At 36.1% G+C, this 13448-nt stretch overlaps 1 protein-coding gene across 1 annotated transcript; it reads left to right on the plus strand.

Annotated features, from left to right (window-relative positions):
- The first annotated feature begins 2070 nt into the window (after positions 1-2070).
- On the plus strand, positions 2071-4646 carry LOC104436729 (uncharacterized isomerase BH0283). Its single transcript, XM_010049592.3, has 6 exons — positions 2071-2165; positions 2293-2511; positions 3203-3508; positions 3716-3877; positions 4032-4113; positions 4277-4646. Exons 1-5 carry the CDS (start codon positions 2136-2138, stop codon positions 4074-4076), a joined length of 762 nt encoding a protein of 253 aa, XP_010047894.2. The 5' UTR covers positions 2071-2135; the 3' UTR covers positions 4077-4113; positions 4277-4646.
- Positions 4647-13448: the final 8802 nt, after the last annotated feature.

Consider the following 13448-nt stretch of genomic DNA (forward strand, 5'->3'; position numbering starts at 1 on the left):
AGAGATAATATCCCTCGTTGTTGGTCGAGTTTCTCGGGGAATGTGCACAGGTCAAGACTCGAGTTGAGGAGTCCCATGTCGAAGAACACGAGATGGTCGTGTTGCTTATGACCCTGGTTCACCATTTGAAGGGATCGAATCTCATATCCATTTAGGAACTCGCACGTCGGCTTCTGAAAGCTCTTACCAACTCTCAGCCACAGGAAAGATGATCACGTGATCCTACGCGAAGAACCGGTTACTTGTATCAGTTTCCTGTTGACCTTGCATTAGGCCACTCGAATTATGTCAGAGACTTCTAAGAAAGCTCCTGATCCATCATTTATAACAGTCGCGGCTAGGACAAACATTAAGCGGCAAACCATAATTGACAGTTTCCAAACAACACCGTTGTTCAGGTGCCGAGAAAGGAACAAGAACACGGGTTACAGGATCGTTCGATGGCTAAACTATAGATGGTCCACAACACACGATCCCAAAAAACAATAGCAAGGGTTGATGTCATGGGAAAACATATAGATAAGTAACTAGACAAAAAATTCGTTTGAAAGTAATGCAATATATATTTTCCGCCTATTGAAGGACGAATCTAAAGGGATTTTAGAGCATTTTAATCGAGTACAATATGACATTTCCTTTTCATATGATTAGTCTTATTGAAAAAGAACAAACACTTTTTCGATAACTTCCTAAACATGTGTAAAAAACACAAGTGTCAATACCATCACTACTTGTAGATACCATCGATAGGGAAGTCTATTGGTAAAAGGGTCGCATTCTTTTCCACAAGTTCTCAATTTATCAATTCGAGGTATGCCATGAGCCATTTTTTATTACTATCTCATATGGAAATCTCCAAATTTCCGGCACATTAATGAAAACTAATACCAGCTAATACAATAACGAGTGAATTGAATAATTATAACTCTGGTGGAACATCCAATAATGGACGTGGGGGACCATCATGACATTGCATATTTTGTATAAGTAGCACTAACACCAATACGTGACATGGTTATGACACAATACGATATGCCGACACGTCATTTCTCAAAAAATAGAGAATTCCGACACGCCGAAACACATTACATATTAAATATATATATGTGTATATATATATATATATATATGTGTGTGTGTGTGTCTATATATATATATATATATATACACACACACACACATACACAATAAATTATCATTTTTATGTTTTTTTTTTAATCAAATTAATTTAATTCAAATTCACAAATAAATAAATAATAATAAAAGAGCTTAGAATGATATTACACTAAAAACATTAATCAACAATTTGTTAATATCATTCATTGTTTTAATTTGACAAATTTAACTCTATTCCAAAAATTTATAAAATTTGTAGGAAAAGAAAAGTAAACAATCCACATTTTAGACTCATATGTCAAAGTATGTCGGAAGAGAAAAGAAAAAATAAACTTGGAGAGTATTGCGTATCACAAGAAATGAGAGTTAGAAGAGAAAAAAGACAAGTTTTTCTTCTTTCCCCTTTATTATTTTTTATTATTTTTATTATTTTTTACATATTTATATTTTGACTCATCTTTTATTGAAAAAATTAAAAATTGACCCCATGCATGCTAGAATTCCGAACTTGCATGTCAAAATTTCGGACTCAAGTATTAGAAAGTATTGGGAGAATTGATCAAGTGTTGAAATTACGTGTCGGAGTTCTAAACTCACACGTCAGAATTTCGGATTTGAGTAACAAAAAGTGTTAGGAAAGTTGACCAGATATCAGATTTTCCTACACGTATTGATCAAGTGTAGAAAAGTATCGGACATGTGTCCTATCCGACACAACATAAAGACTTCTTGGAAGTGCCGGTGCTTCCTACCCTATGATGGATGTGCTGGTTACTTTTGACTTGTCTAGAAATAGACAGAACTTTTAGATGATGCTTAGAATGAGGTATGAAAAACAGGGAAGGCCGGCAAAGTAGACTAAAATATGTTCCGTACGGATAAGAGGCAGACCTGCCCCGAACGATTTATAAGGAGCTGGACCATCGCGTTCTTCTCCAATAGACGTGGCCTGATTTCATTTTGCTTCTCCATTAGCTCTCTCTCTCTCTCTCTCTCTCTCTCTCTCTCCGTCCCTCTCTATGGAAAAGAAGCTCGTGCAGTACCCGGTGGTATCAATACAGCCTCTTTCTCTTCCGTTTCATTCCCCTACCAGAGATGGAGATCTCTTGCGGAAACTTCCTTGAACTCTTCTGCATCAACCATGACATGGGCTTGTGCGTGCTGTTGTTCTTGTAGGTGGACGCATTCACCGACACAGCCTTCAAGGGGAACCCGGCGGCGGTGTGTATCTTGGAAGAAGAGAGGGACGAAGAGTGGCTGCAGGCGGTAGCCAGGGAGTTCAACTTCTCGGAGACCGGTTACCTGACCGGTGCCTCGGGCTCAGGACTCCCCAGCTCAAACAACGGGGGATCGAGCCCGAGGTTTCGGCTCAGGTGGTTCACTCCAGTTCAGGAGGTGAGTGAGTTTCGGAATTCCATGTTCCCAGCGTTGCTTGCTTTAATTCGGCAAGTGCAGGATATACAGAGCGTGTGGATAATAAATGACTGAAAGCTCTTTCGTCCTCTCCCTACTCAAATTGCTAAACTTTGCTTGCGTGCGTTTTGGTAACTTTCTTTCTTTATCATAGCCAACAGAAATGGCAATTTTTCTGTCAGGGTTAACGTCCTGGTTTTGTTATGATTCTTTTAATTTGTGATAATTCGTGGCTTCTAAGTTCTGCCATATATAATCAACCATGGACCGCTTGGTGAAGAATTCGTCAACAATTCGAATTCTATTCGTCCTTTGCCGTCTGTTGTCATCTCATTACTTTGGATTACCAGTTGATTCGCTAATGTGCTTGTATTACATGAAATTATATGCATCACCCGCGTGGGACTATGAATCATGTTGATGTTGTTCGATTGAATTCCAAGTCTGACACCGTGTCTCTGATATACTTGAGAGATGCCTGCTTCGTCGTCATAATAATTCATCTCCACCAGACTAATTTATGTGGTTGCTCTGATGCCTGCTTTTCGATAGTGGCAGTAAACATCGATGTTGATGATCAATCAGTTTGATGAAGTGTGTCACATTTCAGTATGGAAGAAATGCTACTGGAAACTGGCTGTCATATTATCTAATCACAAACTTGATCCTTCAGGTTGACCTCTTCGGTCATGCGACGCTAGCTGCTGCGCACACTCTCTTCACATCTGGGATGGTAGATTCTGACACCATCGAGTTTATGACATTATCCGGAATTCTGACTGCCAAAAGGGTTCCCGAAACGAAGTCATCCGAAATTTTGAAGGTTCAAGATGGTGATGTGCCTGGGATATGGATTGAATTGGATCTTCCTGTAGTCCCGATAGCTGAAGATGATGCCGAGCAGATTTCATGTGTCTCCAAAGTTCTCAATGGCACTTCCATTGTTGAAATCAAGAAGACAGCAAAGGACGACTATTTCGTAATTCCTCAACTGCGACCTGATCATTTTCTTTTCCCCATAAATACTGTTTTGACTACATTGAACCCCTTACTTCCTCTTTGACGCAATCGTTTTCATTCTGTTGATTCCAGCATTTGTACAGCAGCAGCTGGCATTGAGCTGATTTTCATTAGGAAGAGAGTGTTTAATTCCTTCATTTCTACTTTCTTCTACTTATTTTCGCAGATTGTTATCCCATCGGGGAAAGAAGTTGAAGAATTTCAGCCCCAGTTTGATGAGATAAAGAGATGTCCTGGGAGGGGTATTATCATCACAGGATCAGCTCAGCCAGACTCGGGATTTGATTTTGTCGATCGATTCTTTAACCCAAAACTTGGACAGAATGAGGTATTAAAGTTCATACCTTGGAAAGTTTCTTGAAGTATCAATCATAACTAGTTATTCAATTGTCCGATTAGCTGGTCATATGTCGAAAGCTGTGTTCTATCAACCAATTTTATGCTCTTACCGCAAACCTCTGAATGAATGATCTACTTTCCAGGATCCTGTATGTGGCAGTGCACATTGTGCTTTGGCACCTTATTGAGTGAAAAGCTGGGGAAAAAGATCTCGTTGCCTATGCTGTACTCTCTCTCTCTCTCTCTCTCTCTCTCTTTCTGTTCATCCACACATGCTTGTGCCCATGTCTCTGCCCTTGTGAATGCCCATGTGTTTTGCTTCTCTCGTCTCTCATATGGTATGTAAATGAATGATTTTCGATGGCCTCATCATTTTCACGTCTTGCAGGCATCGCCCAGAGGTGGAGTAGTGAAGGTGCACTTGGACGAGCAGAACCAGAGAGTGTCATTGCGCGGGAAAGCTGTAACTGTAATGAGAGGCTCTCTTCTTGTTTGAATTTCTAGCACCTCTTCTTGTGATGCAGCCCGCATTGAAGACCAGCTCTCTCAACCAAGAAGATCAGCCCGCATTCAAGCTCGACGAAACCAAGAAGCTGTATCGACATCTTGAGTCCATCCCAGAAGCTGGAAAGACATCTTGGGAGCCATGAAGACGTTATGCTTTTACTATTTCTCCTGGTTTCAATGCCCTATCTTTATTTCTCCTAGTTTTAATGTTCTATCTTTATTTCTCCTAGTTTCAATGCTCTGTCTTTATTTCTTTGTAGAGTTCATCCCTTTGAAAACTTAAAAGAGTTTTCACTCCATCCTTGAAGAGTCAGAGCTTTTGAAATATGCATCTTTGAAGAGTTGTAGTCATCTGTATCGACAAAGATACGACCGTTCTCCTGAGCTTGCGCAGTGCTGAAATTTCTATTCGTCATGTTTTCCTGTGTGTAAGTCACTCTCCCAATCCTACTGTTTGAGAATGCCTACCCTTGGCTAGCATCATCTTGTTTTTGAACTTAAAGCACGTGAAAATTACTACGTGAGAAGGAATTGAAATAAATGAGCTTATGCCGTGGATTCGATGGTACCAATTGGAATAATGTGAAATACGTGAGATAGCGTCCTTCCCTATATGACAGGTTCTTAATTTGCTTGTAGTGGAGAGTGAACTAAATAAGTGTTGAATGGATCCATTGTTTCATTCCTAGAGAACTCTGTCTGCAGAAGAAGTACATATTGAAAGAGCTAGTATAAACACCTAGAGGGGGTAAATAGGTGTAAAAACAGATTTTTCTAAAGATGCAGTAAAAATATTTTCTTTTAAACTAAGTCTGTTAAACAATAGACTTTGAGTAAAGATTCAAACTCAAATAAGATATTTTAAAATATGACGAAACTGAGAAGAATATCATAGAAAATAAATTAGAGGAGTTCAAGGAAGCAAAAATGTTCACAAGACTTATAGTGGTTCAATTTAGATTAAGCATACGTCCACCCTCCCACGTTAACAGCCTTCTGGCTAGATTTCACTATGAATCGAAAGAGAATTACAGCATTGTAACACTGACTACCCAGTAAAGAGATTTATCTTCCTCTCACTAAGTCACTCCTTAATGTTTTTCTCTTTTTTGAATACACGTATGAGCACTCTTGATGAAGAACAAATGATTTGAAAAGCTTCAGACTTTGGAATTCTAGCTTTTTCGTCCTCTTAAATGACTCCAAAAACCTCCTTAAATACTTCTTCATGCATTTATGACCGTTGGCACTTTCTAGATGAATTCTTCCGATCAACCCATTGGACAGAATCAATCGAGGAGATCTTGACCCATTTGAAGATTGAGATGAAAGTCCGATGATCCCGGTTGCCATACAATCAGAATCTTAGTTTCCATAAGTAGACTCTTTTCAAATAAACTTGTCTTCCAAATTGATTTTACCATTATGTAATTGATTTCATCAATAAAATCCAAAAAGGTAAGTGAAATTTCCATCCAAAAAGCCATATATATCTTGTTCGTACTGAGTCTTTGAGAGAAGAGCAATAATCCTGAGTCTGATTATTTCTTCGATCTTCACTTGAGTTCAGTCTGGGTCTTCATCAGAGTAGGGCAGACTTCTAATGTATGATAAACTTTGATAGAATTCCACAGAAGTCTAGTATTCCTCAAAATGAGAATAATAACAGAAATAAAAAAAAAATTTGTCAACTTCAAAATCTAATAGGAATTTTCTAAACAATCTCCCACTTTTTTATGATGACAAAACTTTCATATAGATTTAAACATTGTAACCAACAAACCAACACTTTAATAGCACATAATAATTAATAATAAGACAGATTATTACAGAATTGAATAACATAGAATCTGCATCCACAAAACACATTAGTCTTAATAGTTCTGCAACAACAAGCAAAGTTCAAACCACAAACCAAACAAAAGTTCAAGCACTACAAAAGTTCAAACCACAACCACAAAGTTCAAACCACAAACCAAACAACCAAGTTTAAACAAAACAAGACAAGAACTTTAAATCTGCTCTCATTCTCCCCCTTTTTGTCATCAGCAAAAAGATAAAGTCGGTCATGAATAAAAAGAGTGAACAAAAAGATGATCAGGGTTGTTTTGGAATGCGAACAAGTTGGAAATCCTCCAATGACTGCACAGTCTCCTCAAGCTTATGTAGGCACTGATGGTATACATTCTCCACTTTGGCTACAGTCTGTGAAGCCTATTGATTCAATGTTTGAACCTGAGTGTCAAGAGATTGTACCTTGCTAGTAAAAAATTATGAGGTAAATCCTAAAGCAGCATATAACTTTTGAATCTCAAACTCTATGGTATATTGTTATGCCTTTATCTCAAAGACAAGATCTACTATCCTTGGATAGTTTGCTTCTGGTTCAGTTTGGGCACTAGCTTCAGCAAAATGAATCTGTGGAGCATCCAGAAGTGAAGGAGCATCAACTTGAATGCGTGTAGTTTGTTGCTTACCCTGACTTGGAGTTTCCTCTTCAATTGGGGCTTCAAGGAAATGAGATGTAAATATATCTTCAGCATCTGCAGGAGATCGACTGATACCATCACTAGCAGTAGGTACAACTAAAGGAGTTTTCTCATGTTCTCCCCCTGTTTTGGTGCCTTCGAGTTGAGATAAAATTTCTTCTTATTGCTCTTTTTCCTTTCCAGCACGAGATCACTACTTTGGTTTAGTCTTCTCTTCTTCAAGTGCAGCAATTTCCCTATTTTTCTCAGTTTCCTCCAATTTTGGTATTGTACCAATGTCTCTTTCGAAGTCTTCATCGCCATCCTCCTTTTCTTCAGATTCTTCAGCATCACTTTCTTCTTCTTCTTCTTCTTCCTTTTCACATTCTTCTTCTTTTGGCTCTTCAGAATCAGCAGACCCTTGAAGATTGCGCAAAGCGATGGCAGATATTGTTAAGTCTTCATCTTCCTCCTCTTCATCCTGAAGGATAGATTTCTTCTTCTTTGATGTCTTCTGGACAACATCATTTCCCTTGTGCTTTTTTGCAGTAACATATCCTTCTTTGATTCTACTAGATGATTCCTTCTTCAAAAGATCCAGGGCTTTAGAAAGATCTTTCAGCCTCATCTTGGAAGTCATTTTCATTCCTATTTCCATTGGAGCAAGTGTCCTAATTGAAGTTGAGAAGGTAATTGAATTTGAAAGTGTCTGAACAATCTTGTTATAAAAGGAGAGTAGGGCAGTTGCCCTTTTTTCCTTCATCACTGTTATGTACATATGCAGAAAGATAGTTTGTGGGAGAGAAAAAGGAACTCCATTGCAAATTTCCCACATTATCTTTGCTTCAAATCTCGAAACATCAGTCTTAGAGGTAGCCTTGGGTCTGATGCAATTGATCACTATCTTATGCAGCAAAATGTTTGAAGCAAGCATACGAGAGTAAGTAATACTCTCACTCGAAAATCTGTCTTTCACTAGAAATCTAGTAGCTTGATTGATGGATACATTTATGGGTAGAAAACCACTCCGTTCTACACCCAAAATATCAGCCAAAATATCCACATCTACATTAAACACTCTATCACAAACAGTAAACTGAAAATGAGTTTGATCTAGAAATGACAGATTCGAGTAAAAATATGCCGTTAATTCAGGATAAGCTTCATATGTCTCTGCACAAAAATTTTCAAATTGAAGTTTGGCTAACTTTTCCCTCAAGTTAACCTTTATAGAATACAGAAAGTCAAAGTCTATTGTTCGCGGGTTTATGACCCCTCTGTTCAACATTTGAGCATAAACCTTTTTATGCTCTTTTGAATGAAAAATTTTTGTTCTTTCTATAAAGATTCTCTCATCATCATCTTTATTTTCTGACCCAAAACGAGGATCAGAAGGAAAATTCGAAAACTCCTTCTCTGCTATTCCTTTTGGCGCTAGTCCTAACCTTTCCATCGTTCTCAAAAATAGAGTTTCATTTTCGTATCCATGGTCTTTTAGAAAGTTAGTGATAAAGCCCACAAGACTTCCACCCTATTTCAAAAACGTATAATGTTTGAAAAGTACCTCAGGCCTCATTACATAAATGGGTGTTGTCTCCTAAGTAACTTCCTCATCTGCAGAGTGACGAGGAGAACTCCGGGGAGAATCTTCTCTAGTCAAATCAAAATGAGTTGGTCCTTCAAGCATATTGCAAGGGCCATGACTAGTGATGTGAGAAGATTTCCTTTGGAATGACATTGTTGCAGATTTGGAGGACTTCGACGACGTGTTTGAGTGGAAGAGAGAAAGAAATTTGCAGAGTGTTTTCTCGAGGAAAAAATCGAGAGAGAGAGAGAGAGAGTTTGAGAATTAGGGTTTGAAAACACTATGCTCGAAAGAAATAAAGTAAAGAATTTAAGGGAATCAAAATGGGGCAAACAAATCGTCACAAAAAGAAATGCATCTTCATAAAACAATTCAAAAAGAATAACTGCCAAAAATTTGAAATATATTCTAAAAAATCAGTAATGAAATTGTAATTTCCAAAAATAAAAAAGGCAAGAGATGATTCAGTGATAATCATACTTGTTCAATTTTTACGTGCTGGAGAGGTTTCCAAACTCAAGTAACTTCCTTAAGATGAGTTGCTGAGTCTGATCAACTGCAAACTTTAGTCGGAAGGATGAATGATATTCAACTTGCTATGAATTGATTCAAATAAGCTTTTCTCCAATGGTTTTGTAAAGATATCTGCCAGTTGATTCTTCGAATCAACAAATTGAACATTGATCTCACCATTTTGTATATGATCTCTTATGAAATGATGACGAATTTCGATGTGCTTTGCTCTTGAGTGAAGAATTGAATTTCTGGTAAGGTTGATAGCACTTGTGTTGTCACATCTAATTTTCGTATATGATTCTTCTATTATGAAGTCTTTTAGTTGTTGTCTCATCCACAAAATTCGTGAACAGCAACTTCCAAGAGCAACATATTATGCTTCTACTGTAGAAAGAGCCACGGTACTTTACTTCCTTGAAAACCAAGATACCAACATTTGTCCCAACAATTGACATGTATCAGATGTACTTTGTCTGTCAACTCTACATCTAGATAGATCAGCATCAGAATAACCAAGTAAAGGAGTGCGGGACACCTGAGTCCATAATAGACTTGTGTGACGGCCCTAAGTCAGCCATAACTTTAAAATAGTACACTTAAGTGCCATCATCGGAGTAAATGGGACAAGTGCCACTCCGGCGAAAATCCGGCCAAATGGCTGATGTGGCGACTTTCCGGCGACTCGGTCCAAAACGGCGTCGTTTTGCGCCGACGTGGCGGAGAAAATGCAAAACGACGCCGTTTCACGTCCACGTGTAAATAATAGTATATAAATTAATTAAATTAGATTTAAAATATTCAAAAATTTTAAAAATTAAGAAAAATTTTAAAAATTAAGAAAATTTTAAAAATTTTAAAAATTAAGAAAATTTTAAAAATTTTAAAAATTTTAAAAAAATAAGAAAATTAAAAAAATTAAAAAAATTAAGAAAATTTTAAAAATTTTAAAAAATTTTAAAAATTAAGAAAATTAAGAAAATTTTAAAAAATTAAGAAAATTTAATTTTTTTTTTTTAAATTAAGAAAATTTTAAAATTTTTTAAAAATTAAGAAAAATTAAAAAAATTGTAAAAGGGAGGGGGGTGGGAGGCCGAACGGGCGGCTCCTTGCCGCCGCCGCCGGCTCCCTCACCGCCGCCACCTCCGCCGCTGTCGCCTCCCCCACCCCCCCTTTTTTTTTTAATTTTTAAAATTTTCTTATTTTTTTAATTTTAAATTTTTTAAAATTAAAATTTTAAAATTTTCTTATTTTAATTTTTTTTTTTTTTAATTTTTAAAATTAAAAAAATTAAATTTTTAAAAAATTTTAAAATTTAAAAAAATTAAATTTTTTAAAAATTTTTAAAATTTAAAAAAATTAAATTTTTTAAAAATTTTTAAAATTTAAAAAAAAAATTAAATTTTTAAAAATTTTAAAATTTTTAAAATTTTTAAAATTTTTAAATTTTTTAAATTTTTTTTAAATTTTTTTAAATTTTTAAATTTTTTAAATTTTTTTAAATTTTTAAATTTTTAAATTTTTTAAAATTTTTAAATTTTTAAATTTTTTTTTTAAATTTTTAAATTTTTAAAATTTTTAAAATTTTAAAATTTTCTTTTTTTTTAAAAATTTTACTTTTTTAAAAAATTTTAAAATTTTTTTAATTTTTATGTTGATTTGGGAGGCTTCCGAGGCGCCACGTAGGCAAAAAATAATAATAAAATATTGCCACGTAGGATTTCCGGCAAGTCGCCGGAGGTGGCACTTAAGTGTCCCACTCGAAAAAAAAAGTGGCACTTAAGTGTACCGTTTTGAAGTTATGGCACTTAAGTGTCGTGGCCGCGAAGTTATGGCACTTGTGGTGTCTTACCGCCCAAGTAAAGTAAAGTCTCCTCCATTAGGATACCATAGATCCAGTTTTGGAAAAGTTGCAATATATTTAATGATGAGTTTAACAACACTTAGATGTGATTCTTTAGGATTAGATTGAAATCTAGCATAGATACATACATTAAATAGTATGCCAGGTCTAGAGGCAGTGAGATAAAGAAAGGAACCAATCATACTTCTGTATAGTTTTTGATATACTATCTTTCCTCCTTCATCCTTGTCGAGCTTTGATGAGCTTGACATGGGAGTTTCTATTTTCTTGCAATTCTCCATCCCAAACTTCTTGATAATATCTTTGGCATATTTCTCCTAGTGAATAAATATTCCTTTATTTGATTGTCTGACTTGCAATCCTAGAAAGAATGTCAATTCACCCATTATGCTCTTTCCAAATTCTTCCTGTATAGATCTTGCAAAATTTCTTGCAAAGATTTTCGTTAGAAGATCCAAAGATTATATCATCTACATAAATTTGCACAAGTAGAAAATCTTTTTCTTCTCTTTTTATAAACAAGGTTGTATCAACTTTTCCTTTCTCAAAGCCACTATTTGTTAAAAACTTACTTAACATTTCATACCAAGCTCAAGGTGCCTGCTTCATACCATACAAAGCTTTCTTTAGTCTAGAGATAGAGTCCGATTTTCTTGGATCTTTAAAGCCTAATGGCCGTTCCACATAAACTTCTTCTTGTATGAATCCATTAAGAAAAGCGCTTTTGACATCCATTTAGAATTGTTAGAGAAAACTTCCTTATCTGTTTTGAAGTTGACAAAACATTTTCATCAGTCTAGTATGAAAACTTGTAAACTCTATCGCCAAAGTCGAAGACCTCTAGACTCAAGATTTAAAGTCTACCCTCACTAATAGTTTCCAGAAGTCGTATCGACATTGAAGACCAGCTCTCTCGGCCAAGAAGATCAACCCGCATTCAAGCTTGATGATTCCAAGAAGCCGTATCGACATCTTGAGTCCATCCCAGAAGCTGGAAAGACATTTGGGGAGCCATGAAGACGTTATGCTTTTACTATTTCTCCTAGTTTCAATGCCCTATCTTTATTTCTCCTAGTTTTAATGTTCTGTCTTTATTTCTCCTAGTTTCAATGCTCTGTCTTTATTTCTTTGATGATATAAGCCATCCAATTTTTGGTAGAAGACGAATGACTTTTGATAAATGAAAAAAAAAAAAACTTTTCTTTGAAGCAAGTATCGTGAACCTTGTAAAGTTCATCCCTTTGAAAACCTAAAAGAGTTTTCACTCCGTCCTTGAAGAGTCGGAGCTTTTGAAATCTGCATCCTTGAAGAGTTACAGTCATCTATATTGACAAAGATACGATTGTTCTCCTGAGCTTGCGCATTGCTGAAATTTATGTTCGTCCTGTTTTCCCGTGTGCGAGTCACTCTCCCGATCACTATTTGAGAATGCCTACCCTTGGCTTGCATCATCTTGTTTTTGAACTTAAAGCATGTGAAAATCACTACATGAGAAGGAATTGAAATAAATGAGCTTATGGTGTGGGTTCGATGGTACCAATTAGAATAATGTGAAATACGTGAGATAGCGTCCTTTCCTGTATGACAGGTTCTTAATTTGCTTGCAGTGGAGAGTGAACTAAATAAGTGTTGAATGGATCCATTGTTTCATTCCCAGAGGACTTTGTCTGCAGAAGAAGTACATATTGAAAGAGCTAGTATAAACACCTAGATTGGGTAAATAGGTGTAAAAACAGATTTTTCTAAAGATGCGGTAAAAATATTTTTCTTTTAAACTAAGTCTGTTAAACAATAGACTTTGAGTTAAGATTTAAACTCAAATAAGATATTTTAAAATATGACAACACTAAGAAGAATATCACAGCAAATAAATTAAAGGAATTCAGGGAAGCGCAAATGTACACAAGATTTATAGTGGTTTGGTTTAGATTAAGCCTACGTCCACTCTCCCACGTTAACAACCTTCTGGTTGGATTTCACTATGAATCGAAAGAGAATTACAGCAGTATAACACTGACTACCTAGTAAAGAGATTTTTTTTCCTCTCACTAAGTCACTCCCTAATGTTTTTCTCTTTTTCGAATACACGTATGAGCACTCTCAATGAAGAACAAATGATTTCAAAAGCTTTAAACTTTGGAATTCTAGCTTTTTTGTCCTCTTAAATGACTCGAAAAACCTCCTTAAATACTCCTATGTGCCTTTATTGTCACACCCCGATCCTCGAACAAGTGTCCATCCCTCACCCGGTCGATTAATAGCGATGTCCCAGGACGCATCGCCGACCCTATTCATTTAATATGCGCAAGCGGAAGTATAAAGAAAATCCCCAGACAATAAAACAATGGGATAGATAAGCAGGGCCATGTTTTTCATATTGAAACTTATAACTAAACTTTTATACAAAACACAAACCAGAGTACTTCACAACTATTCACAATTTTTTACTCTAACTCTATTCACATCAAAATGGAGTTCACAAAAGAAGATGAAATCTTAGTCCATCCGGGTCGTACTCAAGATCCCTCTCGGTATTATCTTCTTCTTCCAAAAATCCTTCTCCTCAGGTTTCACCTCAGAGTTCTCCTTCTCAAATTCCTCCTCCTCAACTCCTCATCGGGAT

The sequence above is a fragment of the Eucalyptus grandis genome, chromosome 3 (assembly GCF_016545825.1).
Source record: "Eucalyptus grandis isolate ANBG69807.140 chromosome 3, ASM1654582v1, whole genome shotgun sequence".
NCBI classification, from domain to species: domain Eukaryota; kingdom Viridiplantae; phylum Streptophyta; class Magnoliopsida; order Myrtales; family Myrtaceae; genus Eucalyptus; species Eucalyptus grandis.

Bases quoted from the DNA above. Each gene is read 5' to 3' on its own strand.
- LOC104436729 (XM_010049592.3), top strand. From the start codon at position 2,136: ATGGAAAAGAAGCTCGTGCAGTACCCGGTG. The intron at 3,509-3,715 runs GTAATTCCTCAA...TTATTTTCGCAG, and splicing joins CAGCAAAGGACGACTATTTC to ATTGTTATCCCATCGGGGAA. The intron at 3,878-4,031 runs GTATTAAAGTTC...TCTACTTTCCAG, and splicing joins CAAAACTTGGACAGAATGAG to GATCCTGTATGTGGCAGTGC.